Below are 12,209 nucleotides of genomic sequence, written 5' to 3'. Positions count from 1 at the left end.
TCAATATGACACCTTAGCATTTATCCTTTACGTTTCTATCCTGTGAGATTCAGGACACATGGTCCTTAGTAAGCCATCTAGTTGAGGAAAAGAGCTACCGGCTCATGAGCTGGAAGGGGTGCCATCATCAGGACTCTGGGCGAAACCCCTAGGCGTCTCAGCTTAACTGACAACCACAGTTTCTTTCACACAGAGGCCCTAAAGTTTTTTAAGAACCAGCTGTCTTCTTATGAGCAAAGTGAAATCCTGGGCTACACGGAGCTGTGGTTCCTGGGGCTGGAAGCAAAGAAGCTCCACGTGACTCCTGAGAAGTTCAGCAAAACGAGTTTTGATGATGAACATGGCTCCTATATGAAGGTGACAGGGGAGTGGATCATTGTAACTCCAGTGGCCTGGGGCTTGGGGGCAAGAGGTAATCTGGAAAGAAAAAAAAGAGTGGGGTATTTTATAGCATTTGGTGCTGATACACCTTGGACTAGGTATCCTGAAGGATCCTAGCAAGTCCTAAACCAAAGAAATACCATATTTAAAAATGGGAAAACATGCAATTAACATAACTATTATGCTAACAGAATACTGATTTCTCCAAGAGTATTTGGGGTAACAGATATGCATCCTTGGCAAATTCCCACAGACTCTTTGGAAAGGCCAGACTCCATGGAATATGATGCAGTCTTACCATCTTTTTTGGGTCCTCCATACAAGCCCACACATGGACTTCTTTCAATTTTAACTACCATTTACCCACAACAAAAAAAAAGTTCTTGTCACTGTAGTCCCTAGTGCTTGACTTTCTTCAGTTTTCCAAAGATGGATCCTAGCAAAGATGACTCTCTCCTTCCCCTCTTATGATTGTATCTCTGGGATCCCTCAGGACAAGGCCTCTTACCAGCCTGAAGGTGAAATATGGGTGGTGGCAAGTGTCTCTTTTGCTTTGGAAAGCAATTTCCACTTCTGAAGATATCCAGATATGTGATGCTTAGTCCACTAGGTTTTTGGGCTGCTGGAAATTTCCTCTTCTGGACCTTTAAAGGAGACAAGCTTGGTCTGTGATGACTTCATAGAAGAGACATAATTCTTAAGAGTATTTAGAGCTGTATTTCTCAAGCTTTACTATCTACACAGGTCACCTGGGAATCTTGTTAAAATGTGGGTTCTTATCCAGCAGGTGTAGGATGGGACCTGATTTTGCCTTTCTCAAAAGCTTCCAGGTGATGCCCATGCTGCTGGTTCTTGGGCCACGCTCTGAGAAGGATGGATTTAGAGTTTCTTGCACACATCATTTATCTAGTGCCCTGGTTCTCAACATTTTTAGGTCAAGGATCCCCTTTAGAGTCTGACAAAAGCTATAAGTCCTCATCCCCAGAAGAGGCACCCTGAACATACACAAAGTTTCAAAGAGGGGTAGGTTGTTAATGGATCCTTGGTCAAGAATCTCCAATGTAAACCTTACCTCCAATTCATCAAGATATCCTCAACTCCTCCCCTGCCCACCCTCCTATGTGGGCATAGAATCTCCGGAAAATTCCCCAGCAATGCCAGCACTACCTTTAAGTTAATTCACTGAAGCTCAGTTTCTCAGTCTTAAATCTTAGGCAGCTATGTTACTGGTAGAGGAAGGGGGATAATGTATGTTCACTGTACACTCAAAATGTCCATCTTCATCGCATTCCAGTGCACATGCAAATAGACAATGCACTGGGCCAAATCACCAAAGAAGCAGCGCACTGCATTCTCATTTCTATTTCATCAGCAAGTGTTAACTGAGTATTTATTTATTAAGAACTTGTCATATGCCGGTTGCATCTGCTAGACTCTGGAAATATGAAGGGAATTATAAAAATAAGTACAACTTGATCCTTGGACTCAAGTGTTGACAATAAATGTCAAAGTAGACATGTTGACAAATTAATTATGATATATCCAAACTGGTGGTTTGTATAGAATATATACAAAATAACTTTACACCAACATGTGCAGAACTTGTCCCTCACCCTTTCCCTGTACATTCTCATGACAGACTTTTATGAGTAGAGTAATCCACTTCCACATGTTAGTAAAGTTGTACCTGTTCATATTCATGATCTTGATTCCTGCTGCACGAACAAACCATCACCACAGAATCACAAACACATCCTGAGGACTTGTACACAAACATTTGTTTTTCACCTCTTCAAAATTCATGAATGTAAAACTAGGAATCAGATTCTCAGAGCCTTAAAGTTTCTTTTTATTAATTAATTAATTTTTAATTTTACATCCAAGTTAGTTAGCATATAGTGCAACAATGATTTCAGGAGTAGATTCCTTAATGTCCCTTACCCATTTAGCCCATCCTCCTCCTACACCCCTCCAGTAACCCTCTGTTTGTTCTCTATATTTAAGAGTCTCTTATGTTTTGTCCCCCTCCCTGTTTTTATATTATTTTTGCTTCCCATCCTTTATGCTGATCTGTTTTGTATCTTAAATTCCTCATATGAGTGAAGTCATATGATATTTGTCTTTCTCTGACTAATTTCCCTTAACATAATACCCTCTAGTTCCATCCATGTCGTTGCAAATGGCAAGATTTCATTCTTTTTGATTGCCAAGTAATACTCCATTGTATAATATTACCACTTTTTCTTTATCCATTCATCCATCAATGGACTCTTGGGCTCTTTCCATATTTTGGCTATTGTCGATAACACTGCTATAAACATTGGGGTGCATGTGCCCCTTTGAGACAGCCCACTTATATCCCTTAGATAAATACCTAGTACTGCAATTGTTGGGTCATAGGGTAGTTCTATTTTTAATTTTTTGAGGAAACTCCATACTGTTTTCCAGAGTGAGCCATAGAGGTTCTTATCCAGAGCCTTCAGTTACAGATAAGGGCACTCAGCTCAGAGTGGCTAAGTGACTTGTCTGAAGACACACAGATAAAGTCTTTTTAATGGGAAGTTTCCTGTTGCTGTGAACAAATACCTGTTCTCTAGTTTGCAGCCCATGAAGGGACATGAGTGATTCTGGCTCTTGGAAAATGCTTCTCTTCTTAGTTGAGAAAGGTTCAAGTTCTGTACTGCTAACTCCAAGTTAGAATTAAATGTGGATGAATCAAGAGAACCAGATCTGACCAGGAGGAGGCAGAGTGGACACCAAGCCTTCTCTGGTTGATGGAGACACATCAGGAGAAAGACAGAGAATTTCCTCCACACTGCAGCTGCTGCTCAACCACATGCAAGAATCGGGAAATGTCTAAACGTGAAGGGACCTTAGAGCTATTTTATTCGATCCTCTTCATAAGTTCCCACACATGTGGAAATCTAGAGGCAATAGCAGGACTGGGACTAGAACCCAAGTTTTCTGAAGACCATCCAATGTTCTTGGCACTGCCTGATGGCTAGAACCTGTGGGATTTTCCTGGCACCACAGGTGTAGGCTGGGATCTGGGCAACAACCTAACCACTGCAGCAATGAGAGGAGGGTGGGAGTTGCGCCCAATGCCTGGCAGTTTGGAACATTTCTTCCAGGGGTCAGCCATGAGCTGACACAGGAGACCCAGGTGAGGGAAGCCCCAGAGTCTATGGCTCTGTTCCTCACTCTGACCTGGCTTCTGCAGGTCCTGCATGACCACATTGCCTACCGCTATGAGGTGTTGGAGATGATCGGGAAAGGGTCCTTTGGACAGGTGGCCAAGTGCTTGGATCACAAAAATAATGAGTTGGTGGCCTTGAAAATCATCAGGAACAAGAAGAGGTGTGACTAGGCAAATGGCATAGACCGTGGTGGGTGGAGGTGGGTGGGTGGGGGGTTGCCTGCATGACTTTGGCCCCTTCATAATCCCAACCCTTCATGATTCTGCCTTTTTCTCTGATATTCCTCATCCTTTTCTTCTTTCTCTGTCTACCTATCTGATTGCATGATGGGACAAAGAGGAGGCAAGAGTGTGGAGCTTTTAGTGCTTTGTTGGGGTGATGGGAAGGGTTTGGGAAAGGGGGTTACTGCTGCAGCATGACATGACACTGTGTCCTCTGTCCCCATTGTCCACCCTCCCTGCCACTCCCCGATGCCCTCAGATTTCACCATCAGGCACTGGTGGAGCTGAAGATCCTGGAAGCTCTCAGAAGGAAGGACAAAGACAACACCTACAATGTGGTGCACATGAAAGACTTTTTCTATTTTCGCAATCATCTCTGCATCACCTTTGAACTCCTGGGGTTAGCTGCTGTTTCTCTTTAATTTATTTTCTTTTAAAAAGTTGCTTAAGGTGACAGAAGAGAAGCTTTGAGGTCAGAACACTAGATTTTTCTGGGTGTGAATATTTACTGACTAGAATGGACATGATGGCCACTCGGTTATCTAGAAAGCCAAGGAGCAAAGAGCTAGATTCAAAGCTGCCCATCTCACCCTATCCCTAAGTCATGCCTATCAACTGACAGTATACCCAGGCTGTGCTGCCCAAGCTCTGGGTGCCAGACTGGGTGACATAACCAATACAAAGCCCCTGCCCTCAAGACTGAAACTGAAATATGTTGAAAGGGACTGTCCTTTGCCACCATGTCCCCACTCACTGGCTTTATAATGCTGTGGTGCAGTTTGGAAACTGAAGGGGCAGGCAGCTAGGTGAGCAGTGTGGGTAAAGGACTTTGATTTTGAGCAAATAAGGTTAAGAGCAGAGATTTGGGGGGCAGGGGGCAGAACCTGACTGAAATAGATTGGCATCTTCTAGATGAATCTTGGAGCTGGAGGCATGTGTGAATTGGACGAGCATGCTGATTTGATTACTTTTCTCTCTGAGAAGACCATCTTTAACAATTTGAACAAAACCAGAAACCCAGAGTGCATTTAGCAAAGAGGAATAATTGGGGTAGGCTCTCAGAGGGAATCGCTGAGCTGGGAGCTTGTGGCTCCCAGGACACCACTGCTGTCAGTGAAGTTCTGGGAACCTCACCATCTCTGATGACAGCAAAATGTGCTCTGCAGAGCACAGGCTGAGATCAGTTATCTTCCAGGTGTCAAAACAGACAAGTCAGGCTGCCTTTCTAGACCATTCCTCACAGTGCACAGTTAGATGTCGTTGTACTTAAAAGAGCCCTGAGAGGTCAGGAGGGGCAGGTGTACAGAGGGAGAAGCCAAAGACCAAAGAGGTTGGGAGTTGCCCAGGGTCACACAGCCAGTCAGGACGAGGCTAGAGCTTCACATCTGCTCTGTTCCCCACAAGAGTGAACAGCTTCCTAAATACAGCCAGTGTTAGAGAAGGCTTAGGAATGGAAGCTTGGAAACCAGGAAGAAGCTGATGCAGAGTTGTTTCTGGGTCGTGCCCTTTCTTTCCCACCTCTTCCCAAATCACTGAGGTTTGCATCATCACAAACTAGTAGCCCGTGGATACGCTTTTGTTAAAATGCTTTGCATTTGTTTCCAACATTTGTAAGTCAGCAGATTTCATATAATTTAGCTGGGTTCTATGCAAGAGTTCAGGCTTTTGCCTGTGTATAAAATTTAGGGTAATCTAGCAAGAGTAAACCTAGTTAGATGGAACCAAGCAGCCAGGCTCACTTTAGATAGGGTAGGGCTTCTCCATTTTGTCTCAGACACCATCTGCCCACTCTGTTGTTCCCTTACTTGTTAGGAACCTGATGTCTTTAGACAGCCTTATCAATTTGGGGCAGGAGTGGCCACTTTGTTTGGTGTTGGACTTTCTGGATCCCTTCCAAGGGCCTGAGAAGCTATGAATATTTCAGAAGTTTGGCCCAACCTTTTAACACCCACATGTGTAACAAAGTGGTTAAATGACCTTGCCACTTAAGAAACAAGGGACAGCAGAGTTGGGCTTCACATTGGATCCACTATGAATCAAAGGGAAAATTGAGTTTATGGGACATGAAAGCCTTGCCTCCTGATCCGTGGCTTGCCTACTACCAGAGGGAAGCCAGGTGATATGGGATGGTGTACAGGTTCAAAGTCAGCATTATATCTTTTGCACTGATACATGCACCTCACACTTTCTCTTCTCCAGAATCAACTTGTATGAGCTGATGAAGAATAATAGATTTCAAGGCTTCAGTCTGTCAATAGTTCGGCGCTTCACCCTCTCTGTTTTGAAATGTTTGCAAATTCTTTATGTAGAGAAAATCATTCACTGTGATCTCAAGCCCGTGAGTACAAGCTCTGTCCTGTCAAGGGAGCTATTTCCCACCCTCAGAAACATCCCCATTCTATTCCTCAGTGGAAACTGGGAAGCCCTTATGGTCAAGGCTCCAGGGTGGAAGCCAAGCAGTTAGGTTTATACATTGTGTAAACCAAGAGTGATGCAGCAAAGATTAAGAGATCGATATCAAAGCAGTACAGAGAGATGTGGTATCACTGAGACATAAAGGAGCAGGAAGGTCTGAGGGCTTTCCTACGGAAGACTTAGGGGTGTGCAGAGACGTGTGTTATGCAGAGAGATGGAGCGCTGCTGTACTAAGTCCTGACTCTGTCCCCTCTACTCCGAGGTGGTCCTAAAGGAACAGCAAATCTCTGACCACTTCCTCTCCTCCAAAAGGATGTGCCCTTCCCACAGATCTGCTGGTATTCTGTACTTAGCTCTACTATTGCACTGGTTGCTATGTAGGAATGGTTTCTTTATCTTCCACTGACTGCAAGCTCATCCAAGGTCAGGGACCATGTCTTCTCACCATTTTATTCCCAGACTCTGACATGGTACCTGGCAACAGTAATTGTATGCAACAAATTAATGCTTGTTAGAAGAACTAATGATTGCAAATGAGTAGTACAGTAGCTAGGGGCATGAGGGTATGACAATATGGGGTCAGGAACTGGTTCCAGTAACAGCATGACCCTCACAGATATTTAAATATCTCTTAACTTTTATTCATTTCCTTCTTCTCACCCACCCCTGAAACAGTTAAAATTTTTGTGTTTTAAAATTTTAATTCCAGTATAGTTAACATACAGTGGTATATTAGTTTCAAGCATAGAATGTATTGATTCAATAATTCTATATATTACTCAAGGCTTATTATGATAAGCCCTTTATTTTTCTATTTAAGTGTGCCCTTTATTTTTTTATTTAAATCTTTTTTTAAATGTTTATTCTTGAGAGAGAGACAGCATGAGCAGGGAAGGGACAGAGAGAGGGAGACACAGAATCTGAAGCAGGCTCCAGGCTCTGAGGTGTCAGCACAGAGCCCGATGTGGGGCTGAAACCACAAGCCGTGAGATCATGACCTGAGCTGAAGTCAGATGCTTAACCTACTGAGCCACCCAGGCGCCCTGATAAGTGTGCTCTCTAACCCCCATCACCTGTTTCACCCATCCCCCCCCCCCACCTCTGGTAACCATCAGTGTGTTCTCTATAGTTAAGAGCCTGCTTCTTGGTTTCTCTTTTTTCCCTTTTGTTCATTTGTTTTGCTTCATAAGTTCCACAATATGAGTAAAATCATATGGTATTTGCTTTTCTCTGACTGACTTATTTCACTTAGCATTATACTCTCTAGCTCCCATCTATGTTGTTGCAAATGGCAAGATTTCACTCCTTTTTATAGATGAATAATATTCCATTGCATATATATACACCACATCTTTTTTTATCCATTCATCTATCTATCAATGGATTGCTTCCATAATTTGACTGTTGTAAATAATGCTGCTATAAACATAGGGGGTGCATGCATCCCTTTTAATTAGTGTTTTTGTATATTTGGGGTGAATACCCAGTAGTGTGATTAGTGGATTGTAAGGTAGTTCGATTTTTAACTTTTTGGGGAAACTGTAACTGATCAGGTAAATTTGGGATATTTCTTAAACTAAATATTGACAAGATAGAGATGTTCTTTCAGAGCTTACTGGTGGAGTCTCACAGGATGGTGATACATTGATTTATTCTCCATATTCAAGTTCCTAATCCTCAGCTTTGCAGCTTCAAAGGGCCACAACACCCATGGTCTTTGGGCTTAGGGGACTGACTCTTGCCAAGGAAATTGACATGGCATAACAGATTTACTTGAGAAATAGTAACCTAGAATATATGTGACCAGTAGAAAAATACACGTGCAACCAGGAGAGAGTTTGATGAGTGTGGATCAAGAATCAGGGAATTAGAAGAGGTGCCTGGGTGGCTCAGTCAGTTGGGCATCCAACTTTGGCTCAAGTTATGATCTCATGGTTTGTGGGTTTGAGCCCCACATCAGGCTCTGTGCTGGCAGCTCAGAGCCTGGGTCCTGCTTTGGATTCTGTGTCTTCCTCTCTCGTTGCCCCTCCCTGGCTCGTGCTCTATCTCTCTCTCTCTCAAAAATAAATAAACCTCAAAAAAAAAAAAGAATCAGGGAGTTATTCTTATGGACTAAAAGATTAGAGTCCAATGACCTGTGATACATCTATCCCTTCTATAGAACTATTTCTGTCAATATGGTGTGAAGGCCTGCCCCAGTCAGTTAAGGAGCCTTTCCATTAGGCTGTAGACACACTGGAAGTGTCTGATTCTTAAACATTTGCTGACTCAACTCTTCAAGTCAATATAAATATTGTTTAGAAAAGATATTATGGACTAAGTTTGTACTTTCTTAATCTATGGTGCCAGAGGCTTTAGACCAAGCCTGCTGTGCCATATCTATAAAGTTAAGGAACTCAATAAGCAAGCAAGTAATCTGATATTCGTAATAGTCATTTCATCTGATGTTGAGATCCGCCAAAGCAGGACCGGAGCTGTAATCTTCTAGCCTGTAGGCAGCGCGCTCACGCCCTGAGGCCCAGGCGCTCTTCTTGCTTAACCAGGACTCTCCTGGGACACTGGTTTCACTTTCCCCCCAAAGTCAGCAAAAGAATCACAACTTGAATTAAATTATTGCCCTTTTTTAGTCCATTACTGACATATCAGTATTGTGGTGGAGCACTTAATGCAAACATTAAATTCAGTCAGTGATATTTCTAAGGCCTTATGCAAGCAAAGGATAGAGCCATGTGCCAAAGAGATAAAAATAAACCATAGTGTTCAGGAGTTACATATTCTATATGCAGAAAGAGACAAAATCTATGCAATAGTAATACTTCAAAGCAGCAAATTCTGTCCAAACAAGAGGGGCAGACCACAAATTGATCGGGAAGTCAGAGGAGTGGGGAGAACATGGTGTTTTGAGAAGATGTGGGGGGAGGCCCACTGGGAGATGGTCACATGTTGAACCGGGTCCTAGCAGATGGCAGGCATTCAGATAAATAGTGTGTAGAGCAATGTTTTTAGAGCCTAACATATGTCTTTCTTCTTCTGTCTAGGAGAATATAGTGTTATACCAAAAGGGCCAAGTCTCTGTTAAAGTCATTGATTTTGGATCAAGCTGTTATGAACACCAGAAAGGTAAGCCCATTCGGGTCCCTTTGTCTGAATTTTCATATTGTGAGTTCTTTCCCTTACTGAAACATTGCTTCCTGTGAGGGGTCACCTGGGTTCTAGTCTGGGCTCAGTCACAACAATTGCAAGAATGATTTTGAGCAAGGTGCTTCATTTCTCTGAGCCTAAGTTTCCTCATCTACAAAATGAGAAGATGGGACTCAAATACCCTAAGGGTCCTTTGTAGCCCTCAGATTCTGTGAATCTGAAAGTACTCTACTGCCGTGGGTCCCCAAACTAACCAGATGTGCATCTGAATCACTTGAAGCCTCTGAAAAATGACAGCTCCTATGGCTTCACACCAGATATACCAAACCTAAGTTTCTAGGGGAGTACCCAGGGGTCTGCACTTTAGAACACATAGCCTTTCTGAGGTTTGGGATTCACTGCCCTAGGCACTCTAGACTATATTTTCTCCAGGTTAGAATCCAGAAAGCATACCTTGAGCACATTTGCAAAACCTTCACTGAACTTGATTTAAGTGTCTCTTCTTTTGACTTTTATCAAATTTAATGACAAGATGTACCATTTAACAAACAGAGTATCTTCAATGTGTCTGTTACTGTTCTGGTCATGGGAACAACAAAATAAGCCTAAACATGTTCTGTGCTCTGATTGCTTACAGTTCAGTGGAAGAAACAAAGATACAGGTAATATGACAGGTGCACTGATTACATATATGTACAGACTAGGTTAAGGGTCCACCAAAGAGGGGCTTTAGGACCAGCTTTCATGGTTGCAGGGGGTACCAGAGGGTGTATCCTGAGGCTGAGAAAACAAGACTGCAAGATAGCTGTTTCCAAATATTCTGCAGCACCACTTTTGAAGACACATGTTCTTTACTTTTATGTATGGAACCCCTAGAAATCCCAGCTAGAAAACAACATCCCTCTCACAAAACACTCATTTGCTTACTCTTCTCAGCCACAAAAGCATGCGACCTCTTGACCGCCAGGATGCTCCGAACAGAATTTGTAATAATCCTATCCTGTCTTTTGGATAGTCATTTCCCCTTTACATATATTATGGCTTCCCTTTATCTTTATTTTAGCCATGAGACAGTATGGAGTATCGATACTAGACTCAAACGACCTAAGTTCAAATACCAGCTCTGCCACTTACAGCTGACTGACCTTGATTATTTCTTAAATCTCTGTATGCCTCAGTTTTCTCATTTTTAGATGGGGACAATAATAACACCTGCTTTATAGGGTTGTTGTAATCACTGAAAGGGTTCTCTGTACGAAACACTTGGAATAGTTGCTGGCACATGTTAAGGATTATATAATTGTCCATTAAATCCATTTTTAAAAATATGATGTGTGATTGCAAAGTACATCAAATCCATTTTGGAAGCAGGTAGGGTATAAAAGTCATTTTTATTATATTTTTATTTTATTTTATTTTATTGTTTATGTACTTATTTTTTAATGGCTAATTATTTATTTTTGAGAGAAATAGAGAGAATGCACAAGTGGAGGGGCACAGAGAAAGGGAAACAGAGAATCCTAAGCAGGCTTCACCCTGTCAGCACAGAGCCTGATGTGGGGCTTGAACACAAAAACTATGATATCATGACCTGAGCTGAAACCAATAGTTAGATGCTTTACCAACGGAGCCAACCAGGCATTTCACCTTTATTGTATTTTAAGTCAGAAAACTATTATGTTTTTACTATACCCAATGCAGACAACAGAGAAGTGACTACAGAATCCCACCCCTCCCCTGTAACAGCATGTAGAAATAACTATAATGTCCCATTTTTCTACCACAGTAAAATCTAGGCTCCCCCACACAGTACTGTCTTCTGCTGCTTTCATTTGCTCATGTAAGGTTGGGCTCTTCCTTCTATACTTTACACAATGTACATGATATATTCAGTAACATTAGAAGAGTCTACATTTTCTGTTTCTTTTTCCATTTTAATATGCCTTTTCCTTTGCCAAATCACAATACTTTCAGAAAGTTTCTACCCCAAATTAACCTGATAGTTGAAAATTTAGCTTTATATTAATCTTTTTTTAAAGTTTATGTATTTTGAGAGAGAGAGAGAACGAGAGCAAGAGCTAGCGAGCATGCAAGGAAGGGGCAGATAGGGAGAGAGAGACTCCCAAGTAGGGTCAGTGCTGTCAGCACAGAGCCCAACACCTGGCTCAGTCTCACAAGCCATGTGAACATGACCTGAGCCCAAATCAAGAGTCAAATGCATAATTGACTGAGCCACCTAGGCACCCCTAGCTTTACATTAATCTTATGTTGTTATTGTTGTTGTTTTATAAAGCTTGGCTGACTTAACTGTCCTTCCCTAGTGCCTTCTTTAGAGTTCTTGACCAATCAAGTGAGAATAATAATACACCATGGTAATCAGGTTGCTGGGAAGATTTGATGGGAGTAGAAATGCAGTGTGGCTCGGAAGTGCTGGTTGGCTGTACTCTCATGTCCCTGCCAAGCTGAGATTATGAAAAGCAGTAGGGAGTGTTAGTTATCCTGGACCCTAACATGAGAAGGTATTCTGGAGAAATGTGTTTTGGAGAGGAGGATTTTACATGATGGTTCTCTTTCTTTCCTCACAGTATATACTTATATCCAAAGCCGGTTCTACAGATCCCCAGAAGTGATTCTAGGCCATCCCTACAACATGGCCATTGATATGTGGAGCCTGGGCTGCATCATGGCTGAGTTGTACACGGGCTACCCTCTGTTCCCTGGGGAGAATGAAGTGGAGCAGCTAGCCTGTATCATGGAGGTGAGGGAGAGCACTGAGGTCCCACAGGGTGGTTAGCTTACACTCTTAAACATGGGGCTGCTCCAGACTTGCTGTAGGGCAGTGGTCTGCATACTT

General features: G+C 42.5%; 1 protein-coding gene across 9 annotated transcripts in view; it reads left to right on the top strand.

Annotated features, from left to right (window-relative positions):
- Nucleotides 1-12,209, top strand: part of DYRK4 (dual specificity tyrosine phosphorylation regulated kinase 4) — a 55,116-nt gene that overhangs the window by 30,458 nt on the left and 12,449 nt on the right. For all 9 annotated transcript variants that reach the window (XR_003914348.1, XR_003914347.1, XM_029954328.1 and 6 more), the window contains 6 exons: nt 194-357; nt 3,602-3,738; nt 4,059-4,199; nt 5,999-6,137; nt 9,253-9,334; nt 11,941-12,113. Coding sequence is in view for 7 of the 9 variants with exons in the window: in XM_029954328.1 (XP_029810188.1) it covers nt 194-357; nt 3,602-3,738; nt 4,059-4,199; nt 5,999-6,137; nt 9,253-9,334; nt 11,941-12,113 (836 nt within the window). In the remaining 2 variants the exon portion in view is untranslated. The remainder of the gene's footprint in view (nt 1-193; nt 358-3,601; nt 3,739-4,058; nt 4,200-5,998; nt 6,138-9,252; nt 9,335-11,940; nt 12,114-12,209) is intronic.

Source organism: Suricata suricatta, chromosome 10 (assembly GCF_006229205.1).
Source record: "Suricata suricatta isolate VVHF042 chromosome 10, meerkat_22Aug2017_6uvM2_HiC, whole genome shotgun sequence".
Taxonomy (NCBI): Eukaryota; Metazoa; Chordata; class Mammalia; order Carnivora; family Herpestidae; genus Suricata; species Suricata suricatta.
The sequence above is the reverse complement of the archived record's forward strand: the minus strand, read 5'-3'. Positions and strand labels throughout refer to the sequence as shown.